This window comes from Vanacampus margaritifer, chromosome 4 (assembly GCF_051991255.1).
Source record: "Vanacampus margaritifer isolate UIUO_Vmar chromosome 4, RoL_Vmar_1.0, whole genome shotgun sequence".
In the NCBI taxonomy this organism is placed as follows: Eukaryota; Metazoa; Chordata; class Actinopteri; order Syngnathiformes; family Syngnathidae; genus Vanacampus; species Vanacampus margaritifer.
The window spans coordinates 11,142,545-11,158,816 of NC_135435.1; the positions used below are offsets into that span (position 1 = coordinate 11,142,545).

Genomic DNA, 16,272 nt, shown 5'->3' on the forward strand with positions numbered 1-16,272 from the left:
ACAGTCAAATCTGGTGATTGTTTTTACCCACATGATTATCCTTATATATATATATATATATATATATATATATATATATATATATATATATCAGTTTTCATTGATTATATACTGATACTAGCAAACATTGTATTTTTTTATTTGCCTATATTTTAAATTAACTGTAACAAATGACAACATTCAACAGTCAAATGTTCTGCTTTCTAAGAATGGGTTTAAAAAATCGAATAATCAGTATCGAATCAATTTTTATTTTCGAGCCCAATATTTGATTCATAAAACCATGAATCGATTATTTAAATATCTCTTTTTTCCAACCATAAAATCTTCATAAAATAGAATTTTAATTAAAGGCTGGTTTTTTTTGTCTTATTGTTTTTTTAAATTTACCGTTCACGTGAATTTAAAAGTATGTTTTATGAAAAACCTGGCTTATTGCACTTTAAGACAATTAAGAATATTTTAAGTTTATATTAACAATTGTTAAATTAAAGTTACGAAAATATTTTCATCTCATCCTTACTGATGTCAATGTTTGTATAACACTTAAGCGATTATAACATGTGTTACTTTGATTAATAAACTAAATCCTCTGACCGGTTACTGCCTCCGCAAAATTTACTTTGGAATTTAATATTTGTGTGTGTGTGTGGGGGGGGGGGGGGGGTAAAAATCATGTCCGTGACATTTAAGAAGAATTGATGTTCCATAATTAATCGATATCGGATTGAACTGAAGTAAACTGAATCAAATCGGGAAATTTTTAAATTGAATCGAACTGAACTCTTGTGAATCAAAATTGAATCAAAAGTATTTCTTTTCATAGGGTCACATGACTCATTCAGAATCATGAAGCTGCTCATGTTCACTTCACTAAATCCTCTGCCACATAATATCCCATAAAAACTCCCTGATGGAGCTTCCTTCGCCCTGGCAGCTTTTGTGCTCCTACAGCAGCAATTAGTACGGTTAAGCCTGTGAATCTAACACCTTACGATGCACTCAAAACAAACGTGGTTTTCACTGATGATGATGACCTTAATTGGAATGCAACCCATAAGTGCACTTGTCCATCTTATCTACACTGTACAATCGTTGCCATTTATTGAGTTTAATTGGCTGTTTATTCTCCAATGACAAAATGTCCTCTTAGCTGCCATAATCTCTTCTCACCTTCTTATCTTCATCCCGCTGCTACTTGCGCCTCTCTCACTACTGCCAACATTCACGCGCGCACACACGCGCGCGCGGGCGCACACACGCACGCTCACACACAAACTACATTTCAGTTTACTATAGCAAAAAGAAATCCCTGCATGAAAAGAAAGAGCACCCAATCAGATGCTGCTGCTGGCAGGGCAATGAGAGGACAGTTGTCTCTGTTTCTTTTCAACTCCCTTCATGTGTCCTCTCATTCTTCCAGGGCACTGCAGCTCCTCCTTCCACCTCTCTCATCCGCCACCCCTCCTTCCTCCTCTGGCTCTCCGCTAGGTGCAGCATGTATGTGAGCGTGTGCGAGGCAGCAGAGCCGCCCGTGTGTTTACATATCAGCCTATCAGTGCTGCTGGATTTAGCGCATCTGTAGAGGACGAAAGCATTTTGCGGATGCCCCAACTAACAAGGGAATCTCATCGCTACATCCATCCGCCTTTAGCTTCCAGATCTGATCCCGTCTTGTTTGCTGCATCCCCGTCTCCATGCTTTTGGAGGCATTTTGAATTTCCTTGGCAACATGGAGCTGCTTGAATTAGAATTCTCTGCATGACAGTCCTGGTAAGTACTCGGTCTCTTTGGTGGGCTTTGAGCTCAGAGGTATTGGATCAGATTTAATATGGTGCAGTGGTGGTGCCATGTGATAGCCAGTGAGCAAATTGATCTCAGGAATAAAATTAGTAGGTAGCAGCGGAGATGGGAGGGAGGATGGTCCGCTGAGGGGGGGTTTCATGTCTCATTTGTGCTTTGTCATCCAAATGGATTTCATTTGTTTTGCACTGTATACAACATGCACAACACACGCTTGTGTGGTCTCAGAGTGAGGGTCCAAATAATGGTATGCATTATTATAATTGAAGTATTATTTACATAGAGGGATGCCTACAGTATCCTGTTTTTTACAATCACAGTTGAAGTTGTCAGGCTGAGCACTGTCTGTTTTGTTTCCTTTCGCCTCGTAACAGAGGTTGTTGATGCTTACTAAGCTGCCATCTCATTAACATTCATGTTCCTTCAAATGCCAGTAAACTCTGCCAGAATCACACTTCATTTATTCAGTGCTACCTTTTGCTGTCGGCTGATTTGCCACGGGTCATATCAATGGGTGGCGGTGGAGGTGGGGAGCATCATCTTAGGGGAAGGGGGATAGACGTTGATGATTTATGCGGGCCAAACCAATGATCCCTCACATTTTAAATCCTATACTGCACATCATATTTGCATAACCATAAATGTGGCTGCAAAGCTCCAGCAGGGTGGCAGCTATACTCTTCCTTTTTTTAATATCTGGTAATAACCCATGCAGACGCGACAAACGTCTGCTCTTGTCAAAGCAGAGTTCTTGTCATTAATTGCGATGACTGCTTTGGATAATCCCGATGTAAATTATTCATACTGGTCACTAGTTCCACGTCTGCTGCTTATTATGATTTCATTGGACGATTATGAGCAACATAGGTTTTGCCTGGCAATCGTAGTTTGTCATATTACCAAGGCAAATTTATTCCCTAGTCTCCCTCGATTGACAATAAAGTTCAGCATTCCCTTATTGGTAAAAATGGATACATTTAAGGCCCTAAATAAAAGTGGACATCATGAGGGGGAGCCATAGGCTTGCAAAACCATTGCATTTTACTGTGTTTGAGTGACAAGAGGACACATGGTGAAATCAAATAGATATCCAATATGACAACATGTACATTCTGAAGAATCACATTTGTTTTTTAATAGTATATAAAGTGCTAGAATTGAATTTATTTTTAGTGAGTGGATTCAATTTTGAAAATGTAATGAATATTGAAATCACTTAATGTCAATCACTTTTTCGTGAGTTAGGAATGCAAATATAATTATTTATTCAACACCAAAAATTTTGAGATGTTGGATAACCTTTTTTTTTCAGACCAATACCATTACACGTACTCAACCTTTGTTTAGTCACCGATAACGATACCAAGTACCGATACCACTAGTACTTTGATACATAAAATCCACCCGCTCCCAAAAAAGAAAGACCTATATCTTCCAGTATATCATTATTTTTTTCCTGAAAATAATTTGTATACAGTTCCTGACCGTGCAACAGCCACAAGAGGGCGGCCAATACTGGTATCAGCTGGCATCCTTTGTACCGATACCTTGAAATAAGGCCTGGTATTGGTAGTCTCCCATCCCTACAAAAAATATTTACACTTAATATATAGCAACAATTTAATACCTAAACTGAGTATTAAGAGCAGTTAAGCACAGAGCACAGACTACAATAAAGAATACAGGATTGAACAAAAATAAACATTTCCGGAATCAACGGAACAGAAAAAAAAACATTGAGCGCAATTGTGTGTTTTTAACAATGCTTGTTAAAGTCTAATGTAACATTTCAAAGGATTCTGAACAATAGTTTGCTTTGATTTTGTAAGATCAAACATGTATAATTAGAGACAGCATACTGCAATGCTGTTCAAAGATTCTCATGGCCCATTAGTGGAAAAACTACAAATTGAGATAAATCATATCTGATTTATGCATTTTAAATTATTAAATTAAATTATTAATGCATTTTAAATTATTTTTCAATGAATGGAGGTGTAGAGAAAAAAAAATGCCCAAAAATATCTTTACAATAGCCTTTTTATTTGACCATTTATGACTGAAACATCTTTGTAATTATTTGTTGTTCATAATGGGAACTCCTGCAAGCCTCCGGCCAAAAGTTTTCAGACTGGATTCGGGTTCGAATTTGCCGCCCTCTGTCCGTGAATGTGACGTCATGAGTATGCATTCTGTACTTGAAGAAGGGAAAATGCGGTTTCATTTTCCGGCCCCAGGTGGCAGTCGTGATTCGAAATTCAATTTTTTGCTTTAAGTTATAGCCTACACATATTTATTTTTGTTTTCTGACTGCTTTGAATAATCACACTAGAATATCCTACCTGGCGTCAGCATATTTGCCATTACAGTGCATTTCTTATAGAGCCAGTGCAGTGAAATTCTACCGACGGAAGCCCCCCAGGAACACATGTAATATTGAATGCAATCACCCATTAATTTATGCCCTAATACGTTTTGAGCATCCCACTTAGCCTCCTTAAATCACCCCTCCTGGCTCCAAAATGGAGAACATCCTGGAGTGTATCCTAATGTTATGCTAACATTAGCCATCTGAAAGGCATGCTATGTATGTGCGCAGTGTTGATATGGTGAGGTGACCATGAAGCGAGATCTGCCACTGGATACACAAACGTGCGTTCAATGAATGAATTCAGAGAGTCAAATTGCTGCTGTTCTGTGCCAACCTTCTTTACACCAAATAGGAATGTCAAAGGTCAGTAAAAGGAAGAGTATAGATTTCAAATGTCTCATATTATGGCTTTTTTTTTTTTTACTATAATCACAATATTGCACATCTGAACTGACAATACAATATGGCTTGATTTCCTTTCGTTTTCTGTCGACATCAATGTATGTGGCTATTGTATACCATCATTCTGTACATCTGGTGCTACTGCCCTAGTTTCCATCAGTTGAGAAAAAAAAGAATGATTAATTAATTAATGTGTTGTATTTCCATATTCCCCAATCTAGGCTGGGCCAACAACTAATTAAAGCTGCCCAGTGAAATCTTGGTAGAGTGATTCTCTCTTAACACCCAATCTGTATTCTCAAAATACACAATTGTCTTACAGCAGTGGTGTCCAAACTCGGTCCTCGAGGGCCGGTAGTCCTGCAGGTTTTTGAGGTTTCCCTGCTCCAACGCACTTGTTCCAATCAACAAGGTCGTTATCATGCTTATGCAGAGCTTGCTGATGAGCTTCAGCTGTGTTGGAGGAGAGAAATATCCAAAACCTGCGGGACTACCGGCCCCCGAGGACCGAGTTTGGACACCACTGTCTTACAGTTATACGATTGTACATTTTGAACATTTTGATTTTGTTAACACATCAAATCATTCATACACAAACGACAAATTTTGAGTCTTCGATTAACCTCAACATGCAACCTCAAGCATATTCTGCTCATGTAATGTGGGTGGAAGTAACTTGATAAAAACCCTCACAAATACGGGGAGAACATGCAAAATCCACATAGGAAGCTGAGATTCGAATTCGGGACCAACTGAGAGGTAGACATGCTCACCACCTGCCCACCATTCTGCCTACTAGTACTGAATGTCAAATCATACTTTGTATTGTAAAAGTGATAGCAGTGCTGCTGATTGTGAGTGTAAAGTGTTTATAACCCTGTTTGCAGGTTCCAGCCTCTTATTTCAGTCAGGTTGAGTCCCTCTAGCTCTCACTGGCGCCGCCATATAAAACCATTGGCAGCACAAAAGCTTCCATCATGGAGCAACCCACTTATTAGATCGCTGCGTTTCCATTGTGAAGGAACATACACGTAGAAGCCAGAATTGTGTTGCATTTGGTTAGAAACACACAATTTCCTACATCCTGAAAAATAGTCCAATTCAGGGTGGTTTTAAAAAAAAAAACCTTGTTACATACTGTATGTATCTGCATTTATTTTCGCAATAACTTTAATAACCTGTCTAGGACATGCCTTCATTGATATCACACTTTTCCATTCTCACTGTCACCTCTCATTTTGCCCGCACTCCCTCACTCGTTACGCACAGTGGTACCTTTTGCATTTGCTTTTCAGACATGGTATTATTCTAAGACACAAAAACAAGGCATCAAGATTAGTTTCAGGTTTGATAACATACATTGCAAGTGCTAAATTAATCTCTTTGCGTGTACCGTACCTCCCAGGATGCACTAGATTTATTCGGCAGACACAATCTGGGTGCTCTCGGTTAGTCGATCGACTTGATCTGTTTGCCTGAGAAGTCACGCTTGTACGTACAAAGATTAAGTAATTTGGGCACGGGTTCACTGAAGACTTTTAATTGACCATGGGAGTGAATGTGGACAATAAGGACAAGTGCTATATAAAATGGATGATGGATGGATGGAAACCATGGAGGCTCCAAAGCGTACTAAAGATGGGCCACATTTTCGGTGGGCAGCAGTCTATTACAGTAATTAAGTTGAGTAGCAGTGATTAAAATCCACAGGGTTTCTTTGATTCTGCACATAGTTTAGTTACCAAGGATGCGGTGAAGAATCATTACACTCAATCCATGTGTTCTGCTGATACAAGCTTGCTGCCTGCGCAGTTAAAGCTGCAGAAAATGAGGATCTGTGCTGAGCATAAGCAAAGCAAATAAACAAGCGAACAACAAATATACCTGCGTAGGTATCTAGTACCTACCTATTTAGCTGCTTACTTCTATTTTCTTGGTCAACCTCTGTTTTTGATAAAATGTGTTTAGTTTCCCACTGAAAAATAATGGAAATGGAAGAATGCTTGCTAGGGTCAAACTGTTCCCATCATAAAATCCTTATTTACTGTACAAGCATTGTTGTTTGTTTTTACATAATGAGCAGTTAACATCTGGAAAACATAACAACAAAAACTAGCCCATAATAACAAATAACACAAAAGGTTAAAAGAAAAAACTTTTTCTATTATTTTTTTTATGTGAGTCTGCTTACTTCACGTAACTTCTTGAGCTCTATTTTTGTAGACCGGCACGTGCGTTCAGCGTAAAAACTGGACAGCTTGATTTTTATGCAAGGGCCAGTCTAGTTTATTGTATTTGGGAATTTGGCAGACCCCGCTGCGCCATGCTAGTGTTTTGTTTTCATGCCCCCACGTACATGCCAATTAAAGTGACAGAAAGTAGACAGGACCTTAGACTGGCTAAAAGTGGGTCTAAGTTGTGGTGTAGATGGTGCAATGTGAATTTGGTGTATTTGATCGTAGCGAAGGCAGATTCTCTGATATGTGTGGTGGATGTCATCATATTTCATTCATAAATATGGCAGCAGCCTTCTGAATCTTTGCAGAAATCAATTCATTGAATGCATTATTATTATTATTATTATTATTATTGTCATCGTCTTTAACTCATTTACTGCCATAAATTCATTAAAAAAAGATGATTAAAAATGTGGGGCTTCAGGCGGTTACAATTTTTAATCATAATTAATTAACTCACGATTAATCACAATTAATCACACTGTTCTAAATGTACTATAAATAAAATCTAGGTTTTCATACTCTTGTTAACAAAAGTGAAAACAAATTTAAACTAATAGAAATAGTTCAAATGAATTTTTGACGTTTATAGCCGTCAATGGCAGTGAATGAATTAAAAAAGAAAAGAAAAGATTATTAAACATTTGGGGTGACAGGCAATTAAATTTTGTAATGAATGAGTTAATATTTATATATTTTATATATTATGTTTATACTGTATGTTATAATTATTATTCATTAACATTCACAAAAAAGACGGCGTCAATAGAACATTACCAGTGCAAATTCCTCTCACTGTGCAAGAAATAAAATTGGTGCAGATCACTGCTTTTGTTTGCTTGCACCGCTCACACACTACACATCCAAATAAAACAACGCATACTGTACTTTTATTTTGACATCATAAAGGCTGCAGAGAATACAGATGGGCTGGATGTGGCTCGCAGGCCTCACCTTGCCCAGATGTGGATGTTTATCCACGAGGTCAGTGCATTTGTGAACCACTCCAAAAATTTTATGTGCGCTCCTGCTTATAAACATATTTTTTTAAATCTTCTGCATGGACTTCAGTGAGTCTGTTTGTGCTTACTGCCAATGTGAATTTAAAGGGAATGAGTCGTTTTCATTCCAAGGAGTAAGTCAACTGTGTTCACTCCCGCAATGGCGCAAACGCCGCTTTCTACCTGTACCTGTGAAAATACCCCCCCCCAACCCCCAAAAAAAAGATAACTCCACCATGTGCCCAGTTAGACTGCACGTTACACTTCACTTGTTCTGGGCACGAAATTAGGGCCCCTTTAATAGAGTGTCGTCTTCTTCTCATGGTCAGGTTTAATCTTTCTGAGCTGACAAATGGATTCCCTCTTCTTTTTTTCCACAGGTCACAATGAAACAAAGAAGAGTTAAAAAAAAAAAAAAGAAAACATACAAAGTGGTTGGAGGGCAATGTTCTGGATATATAAATATACTTTGATGCCGTTGTGGAAAGTATGATCCTTTCCAGCAAGAAACCCAATGAAAGTAGCAGTGCTCTATGCTCTGCGTCAATATAACAGCTTTTGGTATGTAGGACTCTGATGTGTGATTTCCCAGCTGCTTTCTTAAGGGCATTTATGTGCTAATTAACAACTAATGATTGATGATTATTCATCATATATTTTGAATAAATTACTAGTTATTCCATCGCTTTATATTTCTCTGTGGAATACGAACACACTATTTGGATGCTATGTCTGCCTCGTTTCTGTTAAGGGCATTCAGTGCTGAAGGAGTCCGTAAGTCATCCTAATTACAATTCTTTGGATGAATTTCATATGTGCTTTTAAAGAGTGAATTATAGAAATTCCTCTCACTATTGATTATTATTATTATATGTTGCTTTTCTGTATTATTTGGCAATACTATGTTTTGTCAGTTAATTTGAAGGAGATGATAGAAAGGCACTCCTAATTAACTAGTTTGCCTGTATTCTGTGGCTGCTTTTTCCAGCGCCCCGGGGCACACTGGAGTTCTGTGTTGTGCGTATATGAAATCAGCAGTGAAAAGGAAGCTGCAATTCCGTTGTAACATCTCATCCTTATAAGGTCTGAATGAAGCATAATCTTCCTTGCCCTGAGCATTTTGAAATTTGAATTTTAAAATCTATAAGCAGGATGGTAGATATCCAAAGGATTTGAAAAACGCTTCATAGTGTACAGTATGTACAGTAGGGGGGAAATAGTCTACACACCCCTGGTTAAATGGCAAGTTTGGTGATAGTAAAAAAAAAATGAGACAAGGCAAAAGAGTGTTTTCCTTTCAGGCTTCTTCCCATCTTTTCATCAATTTTAGAGAGGCATCCAGTTCTTGATAATGTCACTATTGTGCCATATTTTCTGCACTCGACTGTCTTCACTGTGTTGCCTTGGACATTCATTTGTAGCTTTCTCTTGATCAATGAGATTTCTCTGATGCAATATAAGCTCTCTGGATCATTAAGTAACATAGATTTGAACTTACATGTACAAAGATACTTCATGACACTGAAAGGCGGATAGTCTTCATTCTCTGTGAAGAACTACTGATATTGGTGTGGCTTAGTTGTATTGTCTCCATACTGTGTATTTGTGTGGCTGCATTACAGCCCAGTATCCATTGAATTGAAGCAAAAAACTGTAGAAAGTTTCACTTTACTGTATGTTGTTGTGAATTGAACGTTTGCATGGTGCTATTGAATAAAACACATTACAAAATCATTTGGTGGATTTTTTTTTTTTGGGGGGGGGGGCATTTCCATTCATTTCAATGGGTAAAGATGATTTGAGCTACAAGTATGTGAAGTCACGGAACACATGAAAATCGCATCTCAAGGAACCACTGTACTTGTAAACACTAGCAGAATGTAGTTTCTAGTTTAATATTCAGTTACATAATTCACCACTCATCATTAATATTTTCATTGTTGGTATTAAAATCTAAATTTAATTTGTTCCAATTTCCTGATGCAGTTGGGTTTATTCTGTTGCTTTGAGATTATGTCACACATGTCGCACATAAAAAAAGACAACAACAAAAAACCCTGACGTAAACAGAGCTCTTGTTTTTTTTGTTTCCCTGTACTAGAAATAACTTCTTCTTTTTTTCTTTTTTTTACAAATTGACCTAAATCTTAAAGTAGCTTTATTAAAGTACCAATGCGAGAAATGAGCATTGTTATTAAACAGCAATAAGACAGTGGCATTTGTCCACTAGGCAAAATAAAAATAAAAATACTTGCTCTAAACACATGCAAGACAAAATGACAATCCATTTTTATGCTTGGAGTTGAATCACTTTTTATTATTCTGATTACTTTACTTGTCTCCTTTGTCTTTTTCTATATACATCTTAATATTACTAGAAACCAAAACTATGGTGAAACATACCACATAAATGGTGACTAAAAGATTAATTAATGCTAACTTTATTTGTATAGTAGTAGTGAACCAAGGACAGAAGAGACTTTAGCATGGAAAATATCTACTGATATTCTCCCCCTGTATGTCCATTTCAAAGAAAGAGAAACTAATTATTGACGTATTGAAGGAGATAATGAGAGCTGACATTGATTTTCTCTCACTAGGTAGGAAAAATAGCAATACTTATACCAGCCATTTTAAAATGCATGACGACCGCTTATGAAGAGCTTGGTCATATTTGTGAGGTGTTATTTGCTGAATTTCTTTTTCAAAGCTGTGGCTCAAGGTCACAACAAAGTGGTGTTATTGTGAGATATGTGCTGTAAGGCCAGATTACACAGATAGCTCCCCGTTCCTTATAACACTCTGCATCATAAATCATGCATGTGCTCTGGTAAGGAAATCACCAGAGCATTTGCATTCATTTGCTTTGGATTAGCAAAGGCAGGGGGCTTGTCATGCTCATTCATATTTCTCTCTTGACACAATAAAATCACAACGTGTCAGCAAGATAAACATGTCACTGGCTTTATGCACGCATTAGCTCAGCAATATGATTTTTCATCTCAGGCCTTATTCATTAATAAGTGCTTACTGTGCTGCTTGTTTAAGTAAAATTTCCGCTTGTCAGTTATTTTAAAGGAGATGTTGAACTGCCATTTCTTTTGAACTCGATTATTTTTTTACAACTGTTTTAACAGTGCCAAATACACACTAAAATCAAGTGTCAAAGGCAGCTTCTATTCTATTGTAAACTACTGTCCTGTGTTGAGGCCTAGATTATTGTTGTTCAATGGCTGAATCGTTTTCGTCCTACTATTAAACGTTTGATATCTTAAAATAGAAGTCAACCTTAAATATTTTTGACAATAATATGTTTTATATGATCTCAATAAACATGACAATCTAATTAATATTACATTTATGGAATAAGAGTTATGAAGCCAAATCCATCTCTGTCATTTTGCTACTTGATGTCGACTGAAGATGACATCAATGTCGCTCAGGTCTCAGGTGACAACCAATCACAGCTCAGCTTCAGACAACAGGTGAGCTGTGATTGGTCGTTGCCTGAGCCCTGAACAACATTGATGTCATCTTTAGTTGACAGCATGTGGCAAAATGGACACCTCCTAAAAACAGATGGATTTTGCTGCTTAACTCATATTCTACTAACAGGATATTTAGACCAGTGGGACTGCATAAGAAATATTCTTGTCAAAAAACTTTTTGGGGGTTGACTGTCCTTTTAAAGTGAGATGGTAGACAGCCAAACGCTTTTAAATCACCACTTAGTACAGTACAGTACTTTGAAACACTCACAGAATGTGGTTTATTCTCAGCTTGAAAGCTGAGCCACATGGCCCATGCCTGTGATTCATACTTTTATTAAAATATCCAATTTGTTCCAATTTCCAGATACATTTGCCTCACATAGTGTTTTTCTATTCCTAATGTGATGCCTTAAGATGGTGTCGCACGGGTATAACCAGAGGTAACTGAAGGCATGCCTGACCAAATTGTGGCCCCAAGCAAGATTCATTATGGGGCCCCCGCCCAACTGACCTATTTTAAGGCCTGAAAATCGAGATAGTTTTTCCTTACATTGGTCAGATGTCCCGATGTGTCCCCTTGCGCAACAAATAAATATTAATAATTAGATAAATAATTCAACCAATTCAGGGTGTACCCCGCCTACTGCCCGAAGCTATTTGGGATAAGCTCCAGCGCCCCCCGGAAACCCTTGTGAGGACAAGCGGTTATGAAAATGGATGGATAGATAAATAATTGCAAAGCACTGCTTCAAGTGAAAAATGAAATCACTCCCCTGTACTCATTATTTTAACTATTGGAGGAACTCTATTATAATATATTCCTCCCGGTTCTGAATCTTTTTTGAGCAGTTCCCAGGTGTCTTAATAAAAGTTCTTTGACATGCTTTGGTTAAAATACACAAAGAATCAAGAATTACAGCACACTCAGAATCTAATTTTAACACCTTTGCATATTAATTCTGAGTGTATTTCTATCCACGTCCATACCTAAACTAAACTTTTTTTTTATATATTTCTCCGTAGGTTCGCAGTAGGATGGTCTCTGCTGAGGCAGGGGGGCACAGCTACTTAGTGGCGTGCTGGCAGCCCATCCTGGTCCTGATGCTGGGTACCGTCCTCTCTGGCTCAACCACCGGCTGCCCTTCCCGATGCGACTGCAACGCCCAAGAGCGATCGGTCGTGTGCCATCGAAGACGACTGGCCGCTTTCCCCGAGGGCATCCCCACTGAAACAAAGCTCCTCGATCTGAGCAAGAATCGTCTAAAACTTCTTGGGCCAGAGGAATTTATCGACTACCCACAGCTGGAGGAGCTCCAGCTGAACGAAAACATCATTTCGTCAATCGAGTCCGGAGCTTTTAGCAACCTCATGAATCTACGGAGTCTCGGGTTGCGCAACAACCAGCTGAAGCTTATTCAGCTCGGGGTGTTCACAGGCCTTAACAACCTCACCCAGCTGGATATTAGCGAGAACAAAATTGTCATTCTGCTGGACTACATGTTCCAGGAGCTCTACAACTTGAGGGTACTGGAAGTGGGTGACAATGACCTCGTTTTCATCTCACCACGATCGTTTCATGGCCTCAGCAATCTTGAAACCCTCAACATTGAGGGTTACAAGCTGTCCTCGGTGCCCACTGATGCCCTGAGCCATCTGCACAACCTGCTGTCACTTCGATTGCGCTATCTGAACATCACTGCCATTAGGGATTACTCATTTAAGCGGCTGTATAGGCTTCGAGTACTAGAAATATCACAGATGCCTTCCCTGGATACCATGACCCCAAAATGCTTGTTTGGAATCAACCTGACATCTTTAGCAATCACAAATTGTAACCTGACTGCCATCCCTTACCAAGCCATCAGTCATCTTAGATATTTACGTTTTCTAAACCTGTCGTTTAATCCCATTCTTATTGTTGAAGGGAACCAACTTCACAATCTGCAAAAGCTCCAGGCTTTTCATTTGGCTGGTGGCAGGTTAATCGCCATTGAGCCTTATTCTTTCCGAGGACTAAATCATCTGCACATTCTCAATGTTTCTAGTAATAGTTTGAACACCTTGGAGGAGTCTGTCTTCCACTCGGTGGGTAATTTGGAAACTCTGGCTTTGCATGACAACCCTTTGGCCTGCGACTGTCGCTTGCTCTGGGTTTTCCGCCGGCGGTGGAGGTTAAACTTTAATAGGCAGCAGCCCATCTGTGCGTCGCCTGGTGTGGTGCAGGGAAAGGAGTTTAAGGACTTCCCAGATATCCTGCCTTCTGATTATTTCATCTGCCAGAAATCGAAGATTGTGGATAACAAGGCTCAAGAAAGCCATGTGGATGAAGGAACCACCGTCAGTTTTACTTGCCAAGCTGAGGGCGAGCCAGTCCCTGTCATCATGTGGCTTTCTCCTAAGAAGGAATACATCACCACCAAAACCGTGGGGTCAAGACTTTCTGTGTCTGACGATGGCAGACTCGAGGTCCGTTATGCCCAAATCCAAGACAACGGGACCTACTTGTGCATTGCAAGCAATGCAGCAGGCAATGACACCAAAGTTGCTCATCTTTTTGTACATAGCTACTCTCCTAATTGGCCTCATCAACCAAACAAGACATTCGCCTTCATTTTCAACCAACCCAGCGACGAAGGTGCGAATGTGACCCGGACCACAATTCCGTTTCCATTCGATGTCAAGACTCTCATCATTGCAACCACAATGGGGTTCATCTCGTTCCTTGGCGTTGTACTCTTCTGTCTTGTAATCCTGTTCCTCTGGAGCAGAGGGAAAGACAACTCAAAGCCAAGTATAGAGGTTGAGTATGTGCCACGCAAAGAAGAAACAGAAGAGGCTAGTCCACCTGAGACGCCCATACAATTCAACATGAAAATCATGTGAACCATAAAAGTACTGTAGATTTATGAACTCCAGTTGGGATACACACTATCTTTGCTTCGATTGTGTACTTGAGAGATAGCAAATACACACTTGCAAAAGCATCTTGACCATATGTACTTTTATTTTATTTTACTTTTTTTAAAACATTTTTTACAAAGAGCCTTTAAAAGAAAACATTGCATCACAATAAACATTATACGGGCAATACTCTAGTATGTCAACATGCACACATATATTGGATGCCAAATAACGGTAGTTGACAATGAGAAGCACAAGTCTCCAGACAAATTAACTAAATTAAAAAGACAGTCGGATTAATCCAGCAAAAAGTCATTGATGATACAGGAAAACTATTTTTATGAGCACAAAATAAGCAAATATAAGCACTTAGATTTATAAAGCACAATAAACCTACACAGTAAATTTGCCTCTATTTAGAGTAAATTTGACTCTATTTGGAGTGGAACCAAATAGACTCAGTTTTAAAGTAATGTTTACACTTGGGAGAGAGTAAAATAAAGAATTGAAAGAACTCACGACTTTCATCTTCCTACTGTTTGCTTATATCCAAGAGACCAAAAACATTGTCTTGGAGTTACAAAGATTTCAGCTGACACGAGCGATATACGAACACACAGCAGGCGCTGCGTGGCACAGGGCGTAGATTGGCTGTCTCCCAAGCAGAAGGACATGCGTTTGTTCCTCAACCCTTTAGTGACTTTTATTTTATTGTTTTCAATTCTTTATTTTATGCTTTTCCAAGTGTGACTATTACTCTAAAACGGAGTCTATTTGGTCCTACTCTAAATAGTCTAACTTTACTGTGCATTCAACCTCGTTGTATGCTTAAATGTGCCTCCTGTCCCATAACAAGTACCAATTAATTTAATGATATAGTGGTATTGTTTCATGAAGTAAGTGTATTGCATTTATGAATTCTTAATTTGAGATTAAACCCATGTCATTTTAAAGATTAGGTGTATTATTTAAAAACTGTCAGCTAATGTCATTTGGTTGTTGACAGGGTCACATCATTAAGTTGTTTATGTCTAACAACCATGTGTATTTGTTTGTTTGTTTGTAATTTGTTTTGAACAGATAATCGAAGATGTATCTGGAGGTAAGATCAATGGTTGCACTGTGTTACACTTATTCCGCTTTAATGGTTAAGGGTGATAAATACAATGGTCATTTCCCTTAATCTGGTGACAATAAATTATATTAAATAGTGTGCATGTTAACACACTATGAAGAATAAGAGGCCAGAATGTGATCTTTTCTGACAACAAAGAAAATATATCATATATTTTGACATATTGCGCTAAATGTTTTTTTTCTTTTTTTTATATAAATATTTTATTCTTTCTTTGCGATGCTTTTCATGGATGGGATTAAGCAAATTATATAATCTTAAAAAAAGATTATGTATACAAAATATACATTTGTTGTGCCCTTTTCAAAAGAGAAAAAGTTATATTGTTTATTGAGTATGTAAGAGTTGTTTAAACAGCAGTAAATGGGTAGTGCAGTATATAATCAATTTGAAAATAATTATAATTTAGTGATATCGTTATATTGGGAACAATAACTGTGTTTTTCAAAAAAGTGAAGAAATCTTAAATCCTTACAGTTGCTATTATATCTGAATGCAAATGCATTGGGCAAACTACATGTAACAAGAATTTTTTTTTTTTTTTAAGTATAATATTTTTTGCAGTATATTGAACCCAATATACTGCAAAAAATATTATATTATTATAACAAACTATTGTACAGTACAAAGTATATATACACATTTGGCGGAATCCTCATATCTCCAAAATTATGACTTTTCATGAAACCCAAAAAGTGTTCATGCCAATCATTGTAAATGAGAAATGGTTCTCAACTGACCAACCTGGTTAAATAAAGGATTTTTTTTTGAGGAGGGGGGGGGGGGGGTAGGATGTTGAGCCATTAACATTGCATCGCAAGCCATTATTTGTAAAAACGTGAGGACTGACCAAGGATATTTGTGAAAAAAATAAGAAATTGACCAAAGATGGACATGGGAGGTTTCTATCCGACACTAAGGATATACTGTA

At 38.1% G+C, this 16,272-nt stretch overlaps 1 protein-coding gene across 1 annotated transcript; it reads left to right on the top strand.

The window, feature by feature from the left end:
* Nucleotides 1–1,435: 1,435 nt before the first annotated feature.
* Nucleotides 1,436–15,906, top strand: lingo1b (leucine rich repeat and Ig domain containing 1b). Its single transcript, XM_077564337.1, has 2 exons — nucleotides 1,436–1,773; nucleotides 12,329–15,906. Exons 1-2 carry the CDS (start codon nucleotides 1,762–1,764, stop codon nucleotides 14,186–14,188), a joined length of 1,872 nt encoding a protein of 623 aa, XP_077420463.1. The 5' UTR covers nucleotides 1,436–1,761; the 3' UTR covers nucleotides 14,189–15,906.
* The last annotated feature ends 366 nt before the right edge of the window (nucleotides 15,907–16,272 follow it).